We start from the raw sequence: 25,931 nt of genomic DNA on the forward strand, positions 1-25,931 counted from the left end.
TTTCACATCACCATAAATTCATAAACAGCCTCTGAAGACGTTTAACCAGTAGGCGCTTTATACAGCGCTATATATGAAGCTGTTTGTGTTCCGCGGTGCGCATTGTGCCTACATGAAACAGTGGAGCTGGCAGAGTGCGGCTGCATCTGGGCATAGGCCGCATCCTGGGCCGAGCTCTAGAGGACATAAAAAGAAGCACTTCAAGAATCTGTTTGAGGTCACCTACCAAGAGTCAAAAGTCAGCTGCACCTGCGTTAGTTCAGAATCACCTCGTGTAAGGAAGGTTAAGGGACCCCTAAGCCTTAGGAGTGACCACTCATCTGGGCCCATTAGCAGTAATTACAGAGTCCCCCACCCCCAGACATTGCCAGCACGATGGACCTCCCTTCCTACAGATTTACGACCCCCCCCTATCAGCGCCCCCCTTTCAGGACAGAGCTAGGCGCTCTTCTAACAAACAGGCTCATGTCCTCCACAGCGCCTGGGTGTCCACAATTCTATTTTTTTTTTACCTTTTATATTTTAAATCAGGATCCAAACTGAGGTTCAAGTGCTCATGATCTGCATTGTATGCAAAACTACGTATCTGTACAATTTAATGTTTGTTTATCATTTATTGTTTAAAAGTTATTTAGATTTTACTTGATTTTCTCTGTCCCAGGAAACGAGTCAGCACAATGCTTAAACATATCTTTAAGTCTTGTCTCACAGCATAACAAACATATTGATACTGATAATCATGCAGTCTTATGTCTTGCTCACGTACCGCCATTGTTTTGATCTCTATGTCCACCTTAATCTGTAAAATTTGTGAAGCTCCTTGATGCCTTCGGGTCAAGTTCCCGCTATATAAAACTCCACAAAGTAGTGCTCTATATTCTCTTCGAAGACTTTCTCTCTCACACTCCCTATTTTTGTCCTAATCTCTCTGTTTTTCTGTGTCGTTGCCTCTCTCTCTCTGTCACACTTACCTATCTCTTGGTGCCTTTGTCTTTTTATTTTCCATCTCTCTCTCTCCTTCTTATGTGCGCTCACTCTCACAGTTACACGTTAAGTGTGTGTCTCACTCCTGTCCAAGCCGAGCCCGCCGAATGACGGAAGACTGAGGGCTGTTGGTAGCAATTTCCCACAGTGTGCCCGCGGCGCCCCTGACACCTCATTACAGCGCACCGGGGAGCCGCGGCGCACAGTTTGGGAACCACAGGACTATGGAATAGTGATAATAGAAGGTTAGGTGTAAATAAACAAGTGGGGGCTTTAGTAGGTTCCACCTAAAAGAAAATAATTACATTAATGAAAACATTAAGGGTTTAGGGGAGGGTAAGGGTAAACTGAGGTATGGGTAATGGGGTCATGGGTGGGTAGTGTTGTATTTGTGTGTATACACATATACCCAAATTATATATATGTATACATATAAGATCTTCTCCACTTGGGGTTCATAAAAAGAACGGCACTCCAAGACAGCTATTATCGCCAATAGTTTATTTGCAAAATGAAGGTAAGGTGTGTCAACGTGTTTCGTCATACAACGCCATGGTCACAACGCCGGCCGCCATATCATCACTTTTGCTAATATCCATTTATTGGTTACAATGCAATTATCTTGTCTTTTCCATCATGTGCATGAATGAACATTGAGCCTTCAAATAATATCACAATAGTTAAAATCATTGCAACATATATAACCCATATCTTTCATACACACACACATTCATAATCCTTTCAAATCCATCTCAAAATATAATTCATATAAATCGGACTAAGCTCCGGTCTTACTAAATAGACGTCTCATGGGTGTTCAAAGTTGAACTTTTCATCTCTGTGCCCCCACAGTCAGCCTGATAATAAATCAAACACAGTCAATATAATTTACATTTTCAATTCTTCTATTTCCAACTTCTTTATTCTTCACTTTTTGTTGTTTTCTCTGATATGGCTTGACCAACCATCCTCAATGAGCGTTTTGACTAAAACGCCATCCTCAGGAGTGCCAGATACATATATACCATCCAAAGCCTGCAAACACATGATATTAAATTGCTGAGCTACACATTCGCAGAATGCTCTACCCGTAACGTGCTTCTTAACTAAAAATTATCCATTTGGTCACCAAGTATACAAAGAAGTGTCCATCACCAAAAGAAGTAAGTAGTGTGAAGTACTGACCAAGTCTAGATTTCCATCACCAGCCAAGGGACATTGATGCAAGTTTTTACCTGAGCTTGACTTCCCAGCTTAAACCCACACTAAGCCACAGTGTGAAAACATCACCAAAACGTAGACGTGCTCAAAAGAAGACATGGCCTATATGGTCCGAAACCACATATTTAAACAAGTGTTCACAGTAAGAGGCATGGCAGCCTACCAGTTGTTGATATTTATTATTGTTTGCCTAGTAGGCAGAATGTCGGTCACGCGAGGATGGCTCGAAACAGTCAAACATAAACCTCCTCTGGCACCTGTGCTGGCAGAGAACACTACAAGATTCATAAGGTGTCTGTAATGTTGGTTCCACCCCCAAGTAAGATGCTGCAGTCGCTGTGAGGATTAGCACTGTATTCTTTATTTTACGTTCCCCTAAAGAGCGCCGAGCCTCTGCTCTCGTACTCGGCTCTTCGCGCCTAATGCTTAGCACTGCGCTCGCAGCCCAACATCGCTGATGTGACGTGCAAACACTAGACTGCGCCACTACATATCTCCCCTTTTTCTAACACCGAAACAGTTTAACTTACTGTCCACCATTCATGTCATAGTCTCTGAACCTTGCTGGCTTGACCACCACTCTACCCCTCCTGGTCAGTCTTACCGGGGTGGTGGGGACCGTTCCTTCGCTTCTTCCTCCACTTCCTAGCGCAGCCACGCTTCCTTCTCCTCTACTCAGGTCCTCTCTGACCGCCTGCTCCTGGTCACCGTCACCAGTCCTTTCCCTTTGTTGCTCTCCTTCTCTCACATCAGGTTCTGCCTCCAGATATTCCTGTTGGACAGTTTCTTTTTCCTCGTCTCCTAAGTCTGCTCCGCCTTGGTCCCAACTTAAGATCTTGTTGCATCTTGCCATGCAGTCCTGTGACCATACGTTTCCGTCGCTCAGCAAAGCCGCTCTGCCCAGTACCTTCACCTGCATGAGCTTACTGTATTTACTCTCTCCTTTCCTTTGTAGCGTGGCCAACTTTACTCGCACCCATTCCCCTTTTTCCAGTTCAGTGTCCTTCACGTTCCTCCGGTTGTCGTAGTGTTTTGTGTAAACGGCTTGTGCTTTCTCCAAGTTGGCTCGCACCACTGCCGGAGACCACTCACTCGTTATTGTTTTCTCTTTCCACACCCGGTTGTCTTGGGTGAATGGTTCGCGGCCTCTCAATATCTGGAAGAGGTTATAACCGGTCCCTGTGGGGGTGATCCTGTACGCCCACACCATGTGCCATATCTCCTTTTCCCAGTCCTTGTTGTCAGAGATGGCGGCTTGAACCGACCCCATCACTACTCTGTTAAAACGCTCTACTAGGCCGTTCCCAGCAGGGTGGTATATGGATGTATGCTTTGCTAGAATGCCGTTCCTTTGCACAAAATTGTTCAATTTTTCTGATCTGAATTGGGGGCCATTGTCACTTAGGATGGACTTTGGGATACCTTCCCTCACAAAAGTGTCGGCAAGAAATTTTATAATGGTCTCAGTGTCCATGGCCTTGTCTACCTTCAATTCCGGCCATTGAGAATATCTGTCCACGAGAACACATACGTATTTTTGGACTCCTTGTACATCTAAGATCGGGCCTAGAATATTCACTGACTCCTCCCATGGATTTTTTGGGGGATCAAATTTGCCCAGGGCTGGGCGCAGAGGTTTGAGAGTCTTATCTGCACCTTGGCACCCTGAACAGTCTCTGACGTGTCGCTCGGCCCTTATATCCATTCCTGGCCACCAGTAGTTTTGCTTGGCCCTCAATTTCAGTTTACTAATTCCGAGGTGTCCCTCGTGGAGCATGTCCAGTAATCTGGGGATGATGTCCGTTGGGGGGATGACCTTCTCTCCCCTGTACACAAATACTCCTCCATCGTCCATCGACAACTCTTCCCTGACTTCAAAGTATGGGCTGAGTACCCCACGGGTCTGTTTCTTGTCAGGCCATCCCTGGGCGATATATGATTTCACCTCTTCTAGTATCTGGTCTTCCTCGTATGCCTGTTTCCATTCTTGAAGGCTGATTGGGTTTTCTTGGTCTTCCGTGAGTGCTACCCATTCCTCAGTTCCCACCTTGTCTTCCTCACTCGGCTCCATGGCTGCTGCTCTGCTCAAATAGTCTGCCACTCTGTTATTGCTACCTGGGATATACTCCACGCCGTACCTGAATTCGAGCAGTTTCAGCGTCATTTTGAAGATCCTTGGCGTAGCGTCAGCATGCCCACTCGATGTTAGCACTTTCAGTAGGGGCTTATGATCCGTCCTCAATTGGAACCGTGTGCCCCATAGGAACTGCCTGAATCTGGTCGTAGCCCATACCACTGCCAGCATCTCTTTTTCTATTACGCTGTACTTGTTTTCCGTTTCACTCAGCGTGCGGGATGCGAAGCTTAGCGTCTCCATCCTTCCTTGCCCACGGTCTTGCATGAGGACAGCACCCAGTCCTTTGTCGCTGGCGTCTGTGGTCAGTACTGTCCTCCCTTTGGGGTCGTACACTTGGAGTGGTATTGCTCCTGCCACTTCTTTCTTGATGACTTCAAATTCCTTTTGTGCTTCCTCTGACCAGCGAAATTCTGTATTCTCTCTTGTCAGCTGCCTCATGTGATGGGTCTTGGAGGTGAAGTGCTGCATAAACTTGCTATAATATTCCGCCATTCCAATAAATGATCTGACTTCTTCCTTGTTGGCGGGTGGAGGTGCCTCACAGATCGCTTTCACGTTCTCTGCTTTCGGAGTCACTCCTCGTACTCCTATTTTGTGTCCTAGGTAGGTCACCGATTCCATTCCAATCCGGCACTTGACCCATTCCGCTGTGAGGCCCTTTCTCTCTAGGATCTTTAGTACATTTCCGAGTTTTACATCATGGTCGGGTCTATCTCGCCCCATCACCAGGATGTCGTCCTGGAAGTATGGGACGCCGGTGGTGTCTTTGAACAATTGGTGCATCAGCTTCTGGAATACTGCTGCCGCTGAGGCCAGCTCTAAAAGCATGCGGCGGAACTGATAACACCCGAACGGGGTGATGAACGATGTGAGTCTGCGGCTCTCCGGGTGTAGAGCAATCTGGTGGTAGGCTGAGGTCAAGTCTATAGTGGAGTACCACTTGATTCCCCTGGTGCTGGCCAGCATCTCCTCTATTCTGGGTAAGGGGAACCTCTCCACCACAATGTTCTTGTTCAGTTCGCGCAGGTCGACACACAGCCTGACCTTACCGCGGCGTTTCTTAACTACCACTAGAGGCGCCAGCCACTCAGCACACGTGATGGGCTCAATGATCCCCTTCCTTTCTAGGTCCTGAAGTTCTTCCCGTACCGCTTCTCTTACTGCTCAAGGGACGTTTCTCGCTTTGTGGGCCACAGGTACAGCATCCTCTTTCAGAATGATTTTATGTGAGAATTTCTCCAATGTTCCCACCGTGCCACCAAATACCTTGGGGTATTCACTCCTCCATCTGTCGAGGTCTGGCCATGCTTCCGGCTCCGTTAGTAATATTTGCTCTTTGCCTCCCGGATCCAGCTTGATGCCTAGGTCGCCTTGGTCTAACCATCCTAGGACCGAGGGGCCCTTTTCTGACACGTAGAGCTTACAGTAAGCGGACCGGCCTCTAAATTCGAAGTTTAATGGCCTGAATCCTGCCATTGGTATGCGGTCCCCGTTGTACGTGACTGGGCGGATGTCCAGTTTTTCTAGTTCTGGGCCTAAACGCGGTGCAAATTTCTCCTCCCACACCGCTCTCTGGACGATGGTGTAGGGTGAGCCTGTGTCGGCCACCACACTGATTGTAATTCCTCCTATTGACATTTCTAGGACAGGTTTCATTGTCCTTCTGCCATCGTCACCCAGGACTTGGCCATCCACGCTCAACACCTGATCGTAGATGCAGAGAACCGTGACGACATCCTCCGCCGTCCCTTCTTCTTGTTCGTCGCTACCTTGACCGACGTATCTCACCGTGCCTTTGGAGGCCTTCTTCCGACATACCTTCTCGTAGTGGCCGATTATTCCGCAATACATGCATTTGGCGCGAAATGCTGGGCACTTCCTGTCGTGCGCCTCGTGTGACCAGCTCCCACACTTGTAGCATGGCTTCTTGTTGTTTCCCGCCTGTTTTCCCGGGGGACCTGCGTTGCCTTGCCATTTGCTGGGTCCCTTCTCCGACGACCTCTTGTTCTGGTAGTCTCTGCGGGGCTCCTCATCGTCCACTCTGTTCACCATGGTGCTAGGCGCTGTTTCCTTCTTCGTTGCTTCTGCACACCTGCGTGCCAATTCAGCTCTTTTGACGATGACCATCACCTCCTTTAGGGTGGTGTCCCCACTGGCCCATAGTTTGTCCTGCACTGCTGTGCACGTGGTGTGCATCACCACCTAATCCTTAATGAACTCCTCTTCCCAGTTGTCGTATCTGCACGTGGACGCCAGCCGCTTCAGTGCCGCCACATATTCTTCCACCGTCTCTCCCGGGCGTTGCTTTCATTGCTGGAAATTGAATCTATCCACCGGTACACACACCGCCGGCCTGAAGTGTTCATTCAGATCATCAATCGCGTGGGCGTACACGTCATCGTCCGTGCTTGCTCTCTGTTTTGGTACTAGGCTTTTGTAGACTCTCAGACCTTCCGGGCCTAGGTTTAGCAGCAAGATGCGTTTTTTTCTCGTGGGTTTGAATTCTTCTTCATTTTCGTCTTCCAAGACTCCTATGAAGTTATCAATATATTCTCTCCAGTCCTCCCACTTCATAAGTGGTTCTCCGGGTCTGGTAGAAACTGCACCGGAGCCATTGCATATCCAGCCTGCGCACTCATCTTCTCACACTTGACCGTGGGTTGTATGCTCCCTAAGCTTCTAGGGCTCCCTGGCGTGTTGTCTTGTTCTTCCTTGCTTGCGTGGGCCTGGGGACTACCTGCGTCCGCCCCCTCGCTCTTTTGCGAGGTATCCAGCGCGGTTCCCCTTGTCTGATGGGTCTTGGCGTGATCTGGCGCGCTTTACTTTGTGTCTCTGAGGTCTGTCCACCCACTGTGGTTTAGCTGTCCCCTTTTCTGGGCACTTTAGGGCTCTGCCGCGCTCTTTAGGGTCTGGTACCTGTGTGGTAACCGTTGTCCTTCCTGTCCCTCTGTTCGCCTGGCTCCGTGGTCCTGCTTGCTGCTGTTGTTGTGTTTTCCTTCTCTTGCCCACCGGTGTATTTGTTGTTTCCCTCAGTGCTTCCTTTCAGCAGGGGGGGGGGGTCTTCTATCCCATCCTCGTCACCATTGTAATGTTGGTTTATTTATTTATTTATTTAATTTGTATGGCGCGTTATAACCACAGGGGTCTCTAAGCGCTGTCTGTCCAGATTTACGTGAAAGATGTTGCGTGATGAGATGTTACATTCACTTGAAACCAGCTGTGCACCTAAGAGCTACTCCATGCTTGTTTAAACAACACAGTTTTTAGTTTTTTTCTGAAGAGAAGTAAGTTACTTTCCTTCCTGAGATCTGAATCCAATTTATTCCATAAAGCTGGGAGCATGTTGGAGAACGCACGGCCCCCCACCGTGGTCAATTTGAAGCGAGATTGGGACAGAAAAGTGGCGTCCGACGAACGCAAAGTCCTACCCGGCATGTAGGGGGATATTCGGGATTTCAGGTATTTGGGTGCTTTGCCGTGCAGAGCCTTGTGAGCAATACACAATCCCTTGAATACAATTCGCTGACGTATTGGGAGCCAATGCAGCTCCTGCATCAGGGGAGAGGCATGGGCAGTCCTGGGTTTTTTGAATATGAGCCTAGCTGCATCATTCATAACTCCCTGAAGCTTGTCCAGCAGCCGCTGAGGCAAGCCTAGGTATAGGGAGTTCCCGTAGTCCAGCCTAGCCAGAATTGTGGCTGAGACCACGTGTCTCAAAGTAGGGAATGAAAGCAATGCAGAGATCTTCCTTAGTTGTTTTAGGAGGCCTATACAGGTGCCCACTACGGTGGAAACCTGTTTTTCCATGGATAATTTGTTATCCACATATAGGCCTAAGCTTTTGACTGCGGCTGCCGGTTTAGGTGGTGTACCCAGCTCCTTAGGCCAGAATTTATCGCTCCAGGGGTTGCCCGAGATGGAAATGGGCAACACTTCCGTCTTGTCCGGATTTACCTTCAGAGAGTTCTCGGACATCCAATTAACTGTGGTTTTCAGTATGTCCTGTAGCCTAGTGGATGCTCCTGGACCATCATCCAGCCGGATGATAATCTGGGTGTCATCGGCGTAGTTATCCACCTTGAATATGTCAGGAGGGCAGGGGTCTACCAAGGAACCCGATTTAACTCGGCCTATGATGTTAAGTAATTCTTGTTTGGACATAGGGGCGAACTCAACTAATGATGGGATGTTTAATGGGGCGATAAGGTCCGGTAGGCGAGGGCAATCGAGGGGTACAGTTTCCTCAATTTCGTCTAAGATGTCGGATATCTTCTTTACGAAGAAATCCTGAAACCTCTGACAGTCCTCCTGAGTAAACTCGGGACTTTGCTCTTTGTTGACCCTGAGCTCTGCGAAAACCCGAAAGATTTCTTTTTGCGGGTTTTTTGCAGCCGCTATTCTTTCCTCGAAGAAAGTGGCCTTCCTAGATTGTATGGCTAGTTCCACCCCCAAGTAAGACGCTGCAGTCGCTGTGAGGTTTAGCACTGTATTCTTTATTTTACGTTCCCCTAAAGAGCGCCAAGCCTCTGCTCTCGTACTCGGCTCTTCGCGCCTAATGCTTAGCGCTGCGCGCGCAGCCCAACATCGCCGCCGGCACGTCACATCGCTGACGTGACGTGCAAACACTAGACTGCGCCACTACAGTGTAGATATACCACAAGTTTTTATATGCTATGGGCAAAGGGGAATGTTTCAAGGGGACACTCCCTTTGTTTCCACGCATTTGGTGTCTCTTATCTTGGGACCATTACTTGGATGAAAAGACAGTATCACAACGAAGGGGAATTCATGGGTGTACTCCTCCTTTGTCCATAGACCTAGGAAAAGAACTGTAACACGTATCATCATAAAAGTGTGCCTCAAAATCTGAGGTAAACGATAATAGGTGCGCAACAGATTTTTTTTAACGCATACTAGAAATACAGGCGTGAGTTAATTCGATATCTGAAATTTGCCAGAACATAGAAATACCTTGTGTGTAATCTAACAATCGTGCCTGCACACCCTCCTTTGTAAGTGTTGTTTTAACATCTTAGATCACTCCAGACTCTCGGTATTTATGGGACTCAAAGGTCCATACAGAAAAGACACTGTGATTTCACAGCGACTGGGTCTCTAAGATTAGTTGTCTATCATGGGGCTCTAAAACTACTCCCCATGACTCTTATACCTCCTAATTCACTTACGCCTCAGAGGGATAAGGGCTCAATAGTCCATAAGTAGTAAGGAATACTTTATTTAGACAATCAAGTCCATTAAAGTGCCAAGTGCAAGTGAAAGGTATAGGAAAAGAAAGTTAGCAAGGCAATACACAACTGAAGACTGCCAGGAGACGCCGACGGTTAGAGCGGTGCTCCTTTTACCTGCACTGCAGCCAGGTGGGGTGAAGCTCCTCAACCTACACGTAAGGTATTTGGTTGAGCACGCCTGGATGTCCAGGTGATATCTTTACAATTTATTTATTTTCAAAAGCAGTAGTGTATTATGTATAAGGTCCTGAAGAATGCATTTTGAAAATCTTATGATATGCTGAAACATGTCGACCACTAATAAGTGCGGTTATTCTTTAAAACCTGCACCCACACCTGCCTTTTAACCTTAGGGTTTGGGGGATATCAATAAAATTTCTTTTTCCACCCATTCACCTAATTTTCCTACCCTTCACTTTTTCACTCCAAACACCGTACACTGCTTTTTTCAGTAGCCACCATTACATTCTGCTGTTCTGCTCTCTAATTACATCTCGGTCACGGTAATGCTTACCGGCCGTCTTGTCTCCTGGGTAAGGAGATCCCAAATGATGACAACAAGGGCGGTACAGTATGGCTTCTGATGGGAACAATACATTTTTCTCCTGGTACTCTTGAGTCTCGACTTGACCAGTTACTATCATCTCTCACTGACACTGCTCTGTGTGCATTGGGTGTAGTGGCTCTTACTGTCAAACTCTCCTCCTCCTTCTTTAGACCCCCAGGTATTATTTGTTGTGATAAATACACAACTTTTGCCATGTTTGTTAAAAATGAAAAAGCATGTAATATTAAAAATATGTCTTTAAAAATGTATGCTGTTAATTGCAGCACCTTAAAAGTGAGGTTATTAATAACATAACATGATGGTCACTGCAATTGCATGATGTAGCAGTATGCATTTTAGACACTTTAATTGTTAGCTAATAATAGAAGTCTTTAACGATAACGGCCTATTAAGTGGGACGGTTAGTTCTGTTAATTCAAAATTTTTGTCATGTCTTGTGCAACTGAGAAGGTCCTGTGGTCTGAGTGGAGCTAGCAGTCTATGGCCCACTTTGTGGCTACTTTTTTCTTAGCTTCATCTTTGAAGCTAGCCCTGAGTATATGATACCTTTAAGAACATGGTTTATTTCTTAGAAATGTATCTACTGCATCCACAAAGTTTATACATCTAGAAATTGCTAGTAGCTGAGCATTCTTGACAAGGGAATTAACAGCTGCTGGAATTGTCCATATCCCATCTTTGATCAGCAGAAGCCTAAGGAGTCTTCTGCGTTCCTTATGGAGAGATGGGCAGAGTAGATGGGCTAAGGATTCCTGGAGCAGGCTACACAGACAGCATCTTTTGGTGAGTGGCTAGCGTACCCATGGGGGTAGTAGATCTAGAGATGAGAAAACAGCCCATCAGGAATTGGCAAAATGTAACTTTGTGATAAGAATGATTCCTTAATGTATTTTTGAAGTCCTCTCCGGGCATAGCTGGTAAGAACTAAAGGTATGTGTTCTCTTTTACCGAAGATCCAGGAATCTGAAGCAGAGGATTCAGTTTTAACATTTTTATTCAAGGCTGCTTTGAACTGTGGATGCGAAACATCTCAGTTCCACCAGTCTGAGGCCCCCCTTCACTCAAGCGCATCAGAGAGGGCACTGGCCCAGGGGTTTGATGGACATGGAATATTAGCAGGTGAAACTTCAAGCCAGATAAGAGTTTTAAGAGATCCTTGTTTTGCTGCACCTGCTGAGTGCATATCATTTAAAATGGGGGCTCTCTGTGTGAGAAGTTGATCATACTAATTTGAGCTGGGGAGGTGTTATACTGGAGTTTATTCAGTGATCTGAATACTGCGCTCTGTGCCATGTTCAGGAAAGTACCCAGCTTATCTGGGAATCAATTAATCTAGCATTTGTAAAGTGCACAACCTACCCGTGAGGGTCTCAAGGTGCTGGGGGCGAGCTGCTACTGTTCGAAGAGCCAGGTTTTGAGGAGTCTTCTGAAGGTCGGTAGGTCTTGGGTCTGCCGTAGGCGGATGGGGAGGGTGTTCCATGTCTTGGCAGCGAGGTGGGAGAATGATCTGCCGCCGGCGGTCACTCTTCGGATACGGGGGACAGTGGCGAGAGCATGGTCGGCAGAGCAGAGCTGGTGGGTGGTGGTGTAGAAGCTGAGTCGGCAGTTGAGGTACTCTGGTCTGGTGTTGTGGAGTACTCTGTGTGCGTGGGTGAGGAGCTTGAAGGTTATCCTTTGCTGACGGAGAGCCAGTGAAGGTCTCTCAGGTGGGGTGTGATGTGGCTGCTGCGGAGAATGTCTAGGATCAGGCGTGCGGAGGCGTTCTGGATGCCTTGGAGGCATTTCAGGAGTACTGCATAGAGGTCCTTTCCTTAGTCCAATCTGCTACTGACTGGGTGACCGTCCTTCTTGGGGATGCACTTGTAGATCCTGCAGAGCAGGCGGAGGGTGTTGAAGCAGGAGGAAGAGACTGCGCTGACCTGTTTCGTCATGGAGAGGGTCGCGTAGAGGATGACCCTTAGGTTGCGGGCGTGGTCGGTGGGTGTTGGAGCTGTTCTTAGTGCGGTCGGCCACCAGGAGTTGTCCCAGGCCGAGGGCGTGGATCTGAGGATGAGGACCTCCGTCTTATCCGAGTTCAGCTTCAGTCGGCTGTTTCTCATCCATTCGGCGACGGCCTTCATTCCTTCATGGAGGTTGGTCTTGGCGGTGAGTTGGTCTTTGGTGAGGGAGAGGATCAGCTGGGTGTCATCGGCCTAGGAGATGATGTTGAGGTTGTGCCGTTGGGCGACGTGGGTGAGCGATGCCATGTAGATGCTGAACAGCGTTGGGCTGAGGGATGAGTCCTGGGGTATGCCGCAGATGATCTCGGTGGCTTCGGAGCAGAAGGGGGGGGGGTGGAGTCGGAGGCTCTGTGTTCTGCCGGACAGGAAGGAGGTTGTCCATATCTCTTGGATCCCGGCGTTGTGGAGGCGTGTTCATAGTGTGCAGTGGCAGACCGTGTCGAAGGCGGCTGCCAGGTCTAGGAGAATTAGGGCCGCGGTTTCTCCGTTGTCTAACAGGGTCCTGATGTAGTAAGAATATGGTATCCTTCACTTCCTGTATGGATATTGGATGTCCCAGTGTGTCCTGATCTTGGCATAGAATGTCCCAAAGAAGGCATCTATAGCAGAATCTGGCCCTGTGTTGCAATTGGTATATATAGCTGTTTATAGTAGCTAATACCTGCAGGTTTAATGCCATCTTGTAATTGCTGTGTCCCCCATCAAGGTCTCTTATACTACTACGGGCAGACCCTCGGGTATCCTGGTTTACCAACCAGGCCAAATGTTTTCCTGATTTGCGTGGTCTTTGGGGTGCAGGTGGACTGAATCTGTGGAGAAATAAAAAAACACTGCTATCATTCAACCACTGCAGTAAGGCAGTTGTGTGTGCTGCCTAGATATTCCGCCGCATCGGTCTCCAGCAGCACAGTAGACGTGTAAATAATGCGATCTAGGCTGACATGATCATCATGGACTGTCAAGTACTATGCATACTCTTGTAGCCTTGGATGTTTATATCGCCAAACGCCCACAGAACCAATGAGCTAACCAGTCTCGAAGGGTTCAGGACCACAGAGGCATGATGAGATTCCCTACTCAGTATGCTTTTTTCCCTACTCTTTTACTTCTCTAAAAAAAAAAAAAGAATGTTTTATGAATACATCTGAACCATCATGCATTAAGAAGCAATTTCAAAGACTAATTGCAAACTCTTATGGTGATTATTTCACCCAAGTGCCAAGTAACCGAAACTCAATGGGTCGAATTTATTTCTTGTGTATAGAAATATGGTGCAGAAACTACCACAAATTGTTTTGAGGTTTACGGTTCTAGTAACCAATTAATTGTTTTCCAGACCATCAAGATTATATCTGAAATAATTAGTGATATGAAACCGTTGTGTGCTGGCAAACCTGATAATCTGCCTGCCATACTATTTAAGGCTAATCTCCAATGGGATAAACATAGAGGAAAGTTAGGCGTTTCACTCCTGGCTACTGTTAATGCTCTGAAAAGATTTGATGCTCGCTATGGGGGCACTGTTAGAGCCTTCTAGGAAAGCCTTGATAGGCAAGCTTATCCCACAGGCTCTCTATGGAGAAGATTTATTGACCCTGATGAGCATGTGGACTGGGAAAGCATTAAAAGCGTCTGTATAAATACTTTTCTGGGCTCAGTGATTTATGCTATCATGCAAGAATTGGGCCTTGATGCCTGGACTCCCATTAGCCCATTCTTGTGCGTCAAGGTATGACATAAGTCATAAGTGTAATGAAGAAAAACTTTCCTCGTTAATGCTATGAGATATGCAATCAAGTGCTGCTGAGTTCTCATAGCTTATTGTTTACTGTATTGCCAATTGATTTAACATCTATGAGATCGACATGGAAATTGAAGACTGCACTTAAAGATGGGGTCAGGAATCTATTGTACTTTGGGATAGACTATCTTGAGCAGAAGAAATCAGTTAAGCATGTTACCAAATGTTTCGCTGCTGATTAGTGCTTCCCTCATCTGTTTACGATTCTGGACAAAAGAGGAATACGAGTCTCTGTTTCTGCCTAGGTTTTGATTACAGCTAGAGAATTCCAAGGTTTAGGACTTGAGTCTCGGAAAACAATGGTTACTGGTTGTGTGAATTATGCAATAATGCTCTTATTATTTGACTGCCCTCTACTTCTGAGAGAGATATGTTCTTTACCCAATTATTTTTTTTAAAAAAGGGAGTAGAATCCGAAAATAGGCACAAGGTTCAAGGAAGCACTTTGAGATTGCACTTCTAAAGCACATTTTGTTGTTACAGCTCAGATGGTTTTGTTAAATGATAGTCGATACTTGGTAGTAATGATTTGTTAATATGTAACCATGGTTGAGAACTGCTGTTTATAGGGAGGACGTGTAATATTGTGCCTCGTTTGTTTTAATATTCATGTTTTTATTTTATCTTACAACCAGAATAGTTTAAATGAGCGTCATAAGCAGTGAGGTAGGATTGTATCTGCTCTCTGTCTCCAATTTGCACAATTGGAAGAGAAGTAGGTCCAATATTTGAAGCTATGTTGGTTTTTGTCAGTCTACTGTACGGTGATCCTTGTACTTCTACAAGAATGTATTCATAGAAATAAGCGATTGTAAACTAAAAAAAAACATTCACCATTCCTATGGTCATTTTTGAAGACCCGAGCATTGCAGAATCTCCAAACATACTTCCTAGCCCACCTCTGTAGCATCAACTGAAAAGGTGAAGGGTTTTTTGCCTGCATTGCCAATCCCAGTGTGGTAATTTATGGTGAGAGGGAGGTAGGATTAGGCCAAAGCTGTTCTCTAACATATTTCCACTTACAAGTCATAGCCTCAAACTTATTACAAAATATTGTCATCTAGGCGTTCCAGAAAAGCTTGGGAAATGGACCAGCATTTAAATAGCAGCAATAAGAGATTTCTCGACATCTCGGTGTTGGTGTGAGGTTTGCAACTTAGCATCATCATTTAATACAAATATGCTCTGGTGTGTTCAACCACAGATTGGAAAAGGAGCACCCAGAAAGCAAAACATGACATCAGGCCAGCCTCTCACTAGAAGGGTTATTAGTTTGCTTGTTTTTATCTTTGCTTATTGTTTGTTCCAATGGGTTGTGACAGGACAGGCACCAACTATGCTAGTCCATGGATAAACTGAGTTTTCAGCTACTTACTGGATGGGGTGTTAAACCTGCATGTCCCATTATGTGTAGATGACATTGTCCTAACCAAAAATGCCAACTGCATTTGAGACCGGATCTTCTCATTGAATACAAGTATTGACTTGGCTATGAATACTCCACAGTGGAGTGGAATTTAATAAAATATATACTTGTTCATGGGGCAGGTTGCTTCGTAAATGTGCTTGTCCTGTAACAAAATCCACTTGCCTCTTTGGTGCCATGTAGTGCAGTGGCAAATCATGGCAGCAATTTCATTATATAAGAGCTCTGATATAGCTTCTCTGATTATGCCTGGGCTTAAACCATAGTAGTGTTTGAATACTTGCAATCTTCTTATGTTGCCACGTTTCCGCAGATCTACATACTGGAACCGACGGCAGTGGTAAGCAACAGTTCCATGGTTAAACTGCCCTTTTGAGTCTTTGCAAACCTACTAACTTACATGTTTTGAGGGTTTTCAACAACTCTTCTCTATTCTTTTCGCATACTGAAAAAAATGTTGGAAATTTACTCCTGATAATGGCAGAGGTAAACCTTCTTCCAGCATTAGGAAAAAAGTAGTTGGAGGGAAAGTGATTTTTGTCAAACTCAGATATTCGCATGAGCAAATCCACACATGCAGATTTGCTTATGCTCTAATGCAGTTCACAAACATTTTCTACGAGTACTATTTCTTGCCCTACTTCTATAAATTCTTGGAATTCACGAAATCCCTATAGCTGCACTCAATACAAGGACATATAATATGGGTACAAAGTATAAGTAAAGGTGAGGGGGCGCCAGAACCCAATGGCATCCCGCAAGCCACCTTTAAACATGACGCTGATTTCTGCAGCTTTATTTAGAGAAGCTGTATGCTGAAGTTGAGATTAAAAACCAAATCCTCGATAGTTGGCAAGGATCAATTATTGCGCCCATTTACAATGGAGGAGATAGAAACAATCCTTCAAACTACAGGCTAATTGCACTACTGGATGTAGAAGCTAAATATTTTGCCTCGTTGATCCTCGAAGATCTGGTCTACTGGTCAGAAGAACGCAACTTGATCCCAAAAAATCAAACAGGCTTCAGAGAGGGGATTGGAACCATTTCAAACATTATATCAATTTCTCTATAGCAGAAAAATGCAAGAAAATAAAACAGGATCAGCATCTCTGTTTGATCGATCTAAAAGCCGCCTTCCACAGTGTGGATTGGAAACTTTTGTGGACCAAATTAAAAACCTGGAATATACCAGAAGGAATTCTAAGGGGCAAAATGTGATTTTACACAGACACTTGCGTCAGAGTAAAACTCAGACGGCTCCAGACTCAAGAAAAGTGTAAACAAGCATGGGTCTGAAGCAGGGTTATGTGTTGGCCCGCACCTGTTCAATCTATTCATAGCTGATTTTACGCAAAAATTTAACAAAATGAATTCCCACTTGCCGCATTTAGGTCAACTTCCACTCTCTCACCTTGCCTATGCAGAAGACATTGTCCTTTTAAGTTTAAATAAAGTTGGTCTGACCAGCTTATTAACCGAACTTCCAAAATTTTGTCAATGAACAAATTGGAAATCAACATATCAAACTAAATCTATGATTATTAGCAACCGGCTAGCCCCATATCACAACATTTGGCTAGAAGGCAACCTTTTAGAGAACATATCCAGCGATAACTATTTGGGATATTATATAGATAGAAAACTATCCCATTGTGAGCAGAAAAATTAAATGACATGGAGAGCAGGTGCTCTAACATTTGCGTATACGTCGCTGGTAAAGAAATAGGAGGGACCATCACTAAGGCTGTTGCGCTCAGTAATCGCCGCCAAAACCCTTCCAACCTTAACCTATGCTAGTGCAGCCATGCATGGAAAATATTCTATCCTTAATAACTTAATCACAAGTAGCTACAAAAAGGTTTTTCAACTTCCTGGGACTGCTCCGCCAGCACAAATGCGTTTGGAATTTGGGTTAATGAATAAATCATCGGGCAGAATTTATACCTCTATAAAGATGTGGTACCGGATAAAACAAAACTCGGAAAGTATAAGCCTAAATGAGGCACTATGGTCGGAACTGGACAATAATACAAACATTTACGTTAAATCAATTTTTGTACAATGCGATTAAAACGACCAGCACTTTGGATCTCTGGACAATAATATGCCCTTTCAAATATTAAAGCTAGCGCTAAATAAAGCAGTAAAACTTCACTTGTTAATACTGGATAAGAGCATTTTCATCCAAAGATCTCATGCATGGATGGTGATCAATAACTACAAAGTCCTGAAACTGGTAGCTTATTTAGACTACACATTTTCTATCCAACTAAAGAGACATCTAATGACACTGCGTTCTGAATGTTCCCTTCATTGGCAGACGCACCACCCTGGAAAAATATTGAATCAAAACTGTGCCGTCTTTGCGGCAGTCAAAAAGAAGACTTTATTCACTTTAGAGGTCATTGTAAGAAGCTACTACCAGGACAAGCCACTTTATTAAGGAGAGCCTTCCCGGGCAGAGGAAAAAGAACCTGCAGTTCTGCCAATATTAGAGGACTAGACCCATCTGACCCCCCAAATGAACAGTAAATTGGTAATGTTCCTCGGTGCACACGATCAAGCTGTGAAAGACAAGGCCATTTTATAAAGGTTCAACAATAAGAGAGAAGACCCCACATGTTCCAGGGAACAGGGTACTGCTGACAATGAGAAGTAAAAAGGCTATCCCTGGAAGAGGTAGTATGATGGAAAGCTATCTCACTCACTCACAATATATACTACAAATATTATTCAAATCACTGGTCACAAACTAGTTTATACTGTTCAGTCTTTTTATTAAAAAACATATTAGTTAAAAATTCAGTGTGAAATCAATTCGATTATACTGAAACATGTAAAATAAAAACATTTCATATTGTACAATAAATTAAGAAGTTTAAAACATAATCACATTTATACAATGTATCAAAGAAGAAAAGAGCATACAGTTTCTAAATTGTCAACATAGTCCTATCATTATTCACAGAAAAAAATATTTGAGAAAGAAAACAAATGTTTTCCTACAAAGAAACCCCTAATCTAAATCAAACACCTCAAGTTCAGGGTCTGGTCATGTGAGGAAACTGTCCAAAACGTAATACAAGAAATTCAGAACCCTGTACTAAGGTCAGTATACCTGAGTGAATGGTACGACAGAGTAGATCTGGTCACTAACTACATTATAACGGAGGGACTAGTAATCGAATCTGTGTAATAAAATTTATGAATCCCAGAAAAAAAGGAGATGTCTGGTCAAACGATAAGAAATGTGATGAAATCATTTGAATAAGCAGTGTAACATTATAAGCAAAATGTATATTTGAATGCTCATATGCACTTAATAAAGGGCTATAAACCTGTTTTTAGATTTCCAATAACTCAAATAAGAAATGATGTCTAATTATAAAAGTTATAATATACTGATTGATACTTCTCTAATACACAGGAAGGATATCTGTTATAACCCCAAACGAATTTGATCTGTCCTGATGAAGGTGTGACCATATCCAAGGGCCGATACACCGAAACACGTCGACGCTTTTTTTCTAATAGAATTGAAGCCTAGGAGATTCCTGATATTTTGCACATTGTAAAACGGGAAATCTGAATGAATTAATGCATAGGCTGGTGAATCTGACAATCCGTAGCAACATGAGGTGTTTGATTTAGAGTAGGGGTTTCTTTGAAGGAAAAAATTTGTTTTCTTTCTCAAATAATTTTTTCTGTGAACAATGATAGGACTATGTTGACAATTTAGAAACTGTATTGTCTTTTCTTCTTTGATACACTGTATAAATGTGCTTATGTTTTAAACTTTTTTTAATGTATTGTACAATATGAAATGTTTTTATTTTACATGTTTTCAGTATAATCGAATTGATTTCACACTGAATTTTTAACCAATATGTTTTTTAATAAAAAGACTGAACGGTATAAACTAGTTTGTGACCAGTGATTTGAATAATATTTGTAGTATATATTGTGAGTGAGATAGTTTTCCATCATACTACCTCTTCCAGGGATAGCCCTTTGACTTCTCATTTTATAAGGTTACCTCAGTGGGGGAGAAAGGTAATGTCCACCTCCATTTGTTAAATTAATATTGTATGGAAAGGAAGACTGCACAATCGATTATCACTTAATGTCAACCCAATGCGTTGGACTCTCTTTTAGGGGCATCAACCGGTCAATCTGGTAGTAACGGGATACAGAGACCTATAAATGTTTAAAATACAGCCAGATAGAAAGTAAATAATCAGCTTGGTATAGGAAATTGAATTTCAATATAAATGCATTTTATTAGTCAATTTTAATATATGCAGAGCTTGCAAATAAAATGAGGAAGTCAGAAGAACGCCTTATGCTAGTTACATAATTACGATAGATTGATTTTAAAACTTAATTTCACTTAGCTGTTTTTAAACACTGTGTGTTAAGTTTTGAACTGCTAAACCTGAAATTATTTTTAACTCTAGAATGCATGATATTTGATTCATGCAAAATTGTTATGGTTTTAACTAACTAAACAATAAAATTCTTCTTCCAAGGGTGCGTTTTTGAGACTTTAATTTGGGTCCCTAATTTGGTCTGAGGTTGACCATGACCTATTGTATTATTAAAATTCTGTCTCTCTACCTCTGTATCGGCTGGCTTAACTGTGAAGGACAGCAATCTGCTCTTTCACAAGGAACATATTGGCACACAAAATAGTTGTGTTCATTGCCAGTAACTACTGTGACAGTGTGTGATTTTTTTAGACAACTTTTTCTTCTTTTTTTTGCCAATGTTTAGTATAATGGTGAGGGCCCGGCCGCTCCCACACCAATAAAGTTTTACAAAAAAGGTGCCAAAACAAGTCACACATTGACAAAACAAAAAAGCTGACCACCAATTTCAGACCTACTGGCTGTGCCAATGCTTGTTTATTGTTTCCCATAATCTTATTGAAACTGGTTACACTGATTTTCCATTATGAATATTTTGAGGAAATACTTGCATGCACCAACGAGTTTACTAAATGATGCTACAAAGAAAACGGTAGCAGAAATGTTATAGTAGTTAAGCAAATTTTTTTTCCTGCTTTCTTTTTTTTAATGTACATTTTATTTTGAAAGCAAAGAATCATTAATCTTGCTTTCAAGCTTCTGCACATATTTGCATCAAATCAGAGAGCATTCGGGGAGCATTATACATAATTTTATATTGCTAAACTTTATAAACATGTTTATACTGGAACCACTGTCAGTAGTGCAGTTGGAGCTTATAACATTTACTTAAGAGTGCTCACCCTAATAATAAAAGCTTTCAATTAATCAAACATAAATACAAGTTTGAACAGCATAAACACATGGACAAAAATATTACCTTAACTGCAAACAGTGCCCTTTCCTGATCCATAATGCAGTACTGCAAACTAGCTGCCTAAGGATTTGTGCTGCAGGGGATTGGGCCTTCAACATCCCTGACTCCAAATCAAAAACAAGATAGCTGGAAACAAGAAAGTGATTAGTTGTTTCTCATTAACCTACATTTTTTTGGAACAAGCGGCCCTCTAATAATATTTGTGGACAGGGATTGTTTGCCTCGAAATAGAGAGGTCATGCAACTACATCACCATGGTCAGTAACTAAACTGCATTTTGGCAAGTGGAGTAGAAGCTTTTACTCAGCAACTGCAATGGGGATATAGCAGATAAATTATTTAATGAATGTAAAATAAGGCTCAGCAACTATTTGTCACAAACCCTCTATAATTAAAACTTTACTTTGGCTGGCAGTTATACCGCGGTTGCTGGACTTTCATTTCAGATACACTGGCCCCACCATATTTCAATGGGATTGCATCACAGATTGTGTAAAACTGAATATGCTAATCTTTTGACAGAACCATAATGGATTGAGCTATGCCCTCAATTGTGGTCAGATAGGAATAACTGATTAAATTAAACCTAACACCGTATCTGTCCTGTGTGCAGCTAGCTGTACTGCCTGAGTGCAGCCATCTCTAGTGATAGAGAGCCTAGCCATCTATGTCACCCAACACTGCTGCAGTCTGTAGTGTCTAAGAACACCGCTTTGTGTGGTTCTTGGGAGTGCTGCATCTGTAAAGTTAGCAATTTCAGCCCCATTTAGTGCCTGTGAGATGGACATGCTAGTGCCTGAGAACTTCTGCATTTGTACTAGATGAGAGAGCAGTCACTTTTAGTACTGGAGAGCCGAAACACACCTCATCTCTGAAAGCCTCTTGTTTTGTATTGATATGGAACTGCCACCCATATCGCCACAGTGCTGGCTGTACATTGATCAATGCCTGTAATGTATTTACCTAACTAAGTAAGTCTTCCTTCACGGCTTCTAAAACGTGAACATGTAATTCAATCTTGCTTGGCCCCATGTGGGTGTGAAAGTTGAAAACCGTTAATAAATTCAAAGTTGTCCAAACAGGGGCCCCCAAAATCATTAAGATGCCAGGATAAGAGCATTCGGAAGGACAAATATAAAAGGTCTTTTGTGACGTTATCTGTACACGCAGGTCCTGTTGCCTAATGCGAAAATGGTTGATTGACAACAGAAAAAGGCTAGTAAGAACACGTGTCAGTGTCTTTTTTATTAATAATACAGGGTTGTTCTTCACCCTCTTGGTTCTATTCAGAAAAAATACAAAAATAAAAGAAAATACAAAAAATAAAAAGTGCGACTTTAAACGTCGAATACAACCATGAATAAAATAAATAAAATATATTAATCTGAAGATCTTATTTAAACAACGATTTAGGATTTTTACAAAGGCCTCGAGAAATGTCTATGCAGTGTCACAACAGTTGTTAAGGAAGTGCAAGTAAGTAAGTCAAGCGAGCAATGTCAGTCTAGTCGTGTCAGTCAAGAGGGTCAGAGTCCAAAGTGAGGCCCATGCAGTCCGGGTTCGTGTATGCTGTTGAGCTCCTCCAGGAGCTGTTTGGCCCCGGGCCTCTCCTCGGGCTTCGCCCCCCAGCAGCGCTCGATGATGCCTTTGAATGGAGCTCCTTGGCCCCCGGGGCTGCTGAAGGCGGGTCCGGTGAGGGGCGGCCGCAGGTGATAGGCCACCACGGCATAGAGCACACACTGCCTCTCCCCGCCGGTGTAGGGCGTCTCGCGGCTCACCATCTGCCACAAAGTGATGGCGAAGGAGTAAATGTCGGACTTGCGGGTGGGTGGCAGGCCGCGCAGGAGCTCGGGGGCGCGGTGCGTGTAGGTGCCGCCGATCTGACACGCCTCGGCGGGTTGAGCGCGGGCCTCGCGGTGCTGCAGGCGCAGCGAGCAGCCGAAATCGCCGATCTTGCAGCAGGTGTAGATGCCAAGTTGAGCTAGCAGCACGTTGGCGGGCTTCAGGTCCAGGTGCACGATGCTGTGCGAGTGCAAGAAGGTCAGGCCCCGGGCCACATCTCGGGCGTAGCTGAGGCAGCTGGCGGCGCCAGTGCCCATTTCCCAGGGCTGTCCGTCTTCCCCGGAGGCCATTCCGGGGTTTTGATGGCTGTAGATGGCGTGGTGCAAGGTGCAGCTGCCCGTGTACTCCATGATGACGGCGCCCAGGCTATCGGGATCCTCCGGGCCGCAGGGGCCGGCCGCCAGCACCCGCACCAGGTTCTCGTGGCTGGGCAGCTGCGCCACGTTCAGCTCGGCCCAGAAGCTCCGCCTGGAGGCCAGCCGGTTTTTAGCAGAGCGCTTCACCTTCTTCACAGCCACCGTTTCGCCGCGGTAAGTTGCTCGGTAGACGTGGCCAAAGCCCCCGGCCCCGAGAGGTTCCAGCAGCGACACCTCGGACCAGTTGATGGAGCACCAAGCCAGGCGCGGGGGCATGCGGCGCTCCCGGCCATCGGAGGAGGCGGCGGACAGGGGCCCGCCCTTGCGGGAGAGCACGAGCGGGCTGCTGCTGTAGGCCCGCAGCTCCACCGACGGCGAGAATTCCCGCGGGAGGAAGCGCTCCAATGGGACAGGGGACGGCATGTCGGATCAGAAAGCGTGCGCGATGGAGTCCTTCCACTTCACCACATCGTAAAGTGAACGGCGGCGCCATTAGGTCTACGCACTGATTGTAGGCAGGGCCCCATGCTTCGCATCAACAAGAGACAGCTGAAGACACTTGCTACAGCGCTATCCCAATAGATGCACCTTTCTACCCACGTTTCTGTAGAAGTGAAATGTTGCCTCCGTACCAAGTTCAGATTTTCTTCTTGAACCCAGTTGCACTACAACATTACGTGTAGCTTATTGTTGCTTCAGAAAGGAGGATGTTTACTGGCGGCCCCATCTACCACCGTACACGCCAAGATACCACGTCACTACCGGAGGCTCCAATTCTTCTTCTCTTTTCTTTTTAATTTCAGCAGCCAATCGCATTTAAATAAACAAAACTACATTACCCATGTAACCCTCATACCTCACATAGCACATGCCCCAATTACAACAGAGCAACCATTATAAGTAACAATGGCTCCATTTTGTGTCCTCTTAAGATAAGTACATTTTATGAGTTTAGGTGATGATGCGTTATTACTGTGGAAGCACTGTACTGTTTCCAGCGATTGGCTGTTGAATAATGTCACTGCTGATACTTATTTAGTAATTTACTTTATCGAATAAACTCATTTATTTATCGTGTGGCATACTCCTGTTTCTGTGTGCAGTGGCACAATCATTATTGTGCACGTAGGCCTTATCCGACACCTCCTCTGTGGAGTCAATGGGACTACTTTAGGGTGACACGATTTTGAGAAGCAAAACCCTGGACAGCCCAGACATAAATGTAGGACTAAAGCCTTTAGTCTTTATTTCTTATATCTGGCCTGTCTTGTTTCTTTGCATAGCCTTGTAAATATGTGCACATATATACAGAGACAGACTGAAAAGGCTTGTCAATGTATGTGTGTTTGTGCATATGTGCATATATATATATATATATATATATATATATATATACATATATATATATATATATATACACACATATATGCTCGGTTTGTAAGTGTGTGTGTATGTGTATAAGGAAGTCTGTGTTCACCTTGGAGCAGAATGCCCTTGCCAAGATCTGGTGGGTAAGGTTGTGGATACCCCGGAGGTGAACCTTACCATGGTCAGCTTAATGAGAAAGTATGCAAAGGGCCTAGACTAGGCATGGCATAACTGCCAGGACAAGCTCCTGACATGTCTGGTTAATTGACAAAGATACTAGAATTAGCATTCCATGCCAAAGAATCTCACTCCCCTGTGGACCAGGATGTTCTAGTAAGTTGAGTGCAGAGAGCTTTTTGCCAGCTGAGAAACACCAACTGCAATATTTCCACAGAATGACAGATTTGTTCTCATGAGAATAGACCGAAGCTCAATGATTTGGACCTCTGACTGTAGCCATCCAGGATAGTTATTTGGGGGTTCTCATTTGTTAAAGAACTCACAAGGTTTTGATCCACATGTTCCTCACTGGATAAGCCCAAACGTCACTTAAAAACTATTTAGGAGAAGCCTTTTTTGGCAGGGCTGGGTGCTTTGGAGGGCGTGCGTCAGGCTGGGGATCCTTTCAAGGCTCTCAAAAAGGACACTACCCCGAGGCAGGGGTGCATGGTATCAAAAGCCAGCTGTCTCCAGCAGAGAAAGTCCCTGCAATCTCAGAGGTGCGCAAGGAGCGAATCAAGACACCAGATATCATTCTAAAACGTATCCCTTTTTTTGAAGTCACCTTCGAGGGGAAGTGTGGGATTGTTCCCAGGCAATTGGAGGCAGATTGCCCAGGATGCTTGGGTCCTACAGACCCTCCTAGGCTCTAAACCAGAATTTTACGCCACACCAGCCCAATCATGTTCTTCAAAACAAGTTTTGTCTGATATTTATGCCTTTCTCGTCATATCCTAGACTCCTTTGAGCCAGATGGAGGTGGAATGCGGGTGCCCCTTTACAGATGGAGTGGAACAACATTCTACATCGTGCACAAACCTCCGCTCTTAACACTACTAGTACAGAAATATTTTTAAAGATTGCGTATTTTTGGTATCTCACCCCGGCTAGGATCGCCACTTGGGGCCCACCGGAAGTGGTTGCTGCTGGCGTCAATGTGGCCAACAGGGCACCCGTACCCACCTACTATGGCAATGCCTCAGACTGAAGTCTTTTGGGGCGGTTCGTGGATGCAGTGAATGCCATTTTTGATACTGACATTCCTAGGTTTCACAGTTCTGTCCTCCTGGGTCTCCTCACCCACTTACTTACCCGTTATAGTCCAGTAGAGGTTGAGCGATTGTCTTAGCATTGGGTGCAGCCAAGCAAATCCTTCTTACTATATTGGACACTGAGAACATACCTACACATTTAAACTGGTTACACAAATTATGGGAAACATTGGGGATCAAAAAGCTAATTGCAGTAGCCATGCACTGCCTCCCCCTAAATTGATAAAATGTGTCAACCTAGTCTTAAATACCTTTCTGCGGAATTCTGGGAACTGTCCTGCCCATGCTACCTGTAGATACCCCGCTTAACCCCAGCAGACGATCCTGACACACCGATCTGTTTGAGACCACCGTTGCACACA

At 44.6% G+C, this 25,931-nt stretch overlaps 1 protein-coding gene across 1 annotated transcript; it reads right to left on the reverse strand.

Annotated features, from left to right (window-relative positions):
• Window positions 1-21,958: 21,958 nt before the first annotated feature.
• Window positions 21,959-23,638, reverse strand: MOS (MOS proto-oncogene, serine/threonine kinase). Its single transcript, XM_086966966.1, has one exon. It carries the CDS (start codon window positions 23,351-23,353, stop codon window positions 22,259-22,261), a length of 1,095 nt encoding a protein of 364 aa, XP_086823092.1. The 5' UTR covers window positions 23,354-23,638; the 3' UTR covers window positions 21,959-22,258.
• Between the last annotated feature and the right edge of the window lie 2,293 nt (window positions 23,639-25,931).

This window comes from Lissotriton vulgaris, chromosome 4_1, assembly GCF_964263255.1.
Source record: "Lissotriton vulgaris chromosome 4_1, aLisVul1.2, whole genome shotgun sequence".
In the NCBI taxonomy this organism is placed as follows: domain Eukaryota; kingdom Metazoa; phylum Chordata; class Amphibia; order Caudata; family Salamandridae; genus Lissotriton; species Lissotriton vulgaris.

Coding starts and splice junctions, on each gene's coding strand:
- MOS (XM_086966966.1), bottom strand. CDS start 23,353: ATGCCGTCCCCTGTCCCATTGGAGCGCTTCCTCCCGCGGGAATTCTCG.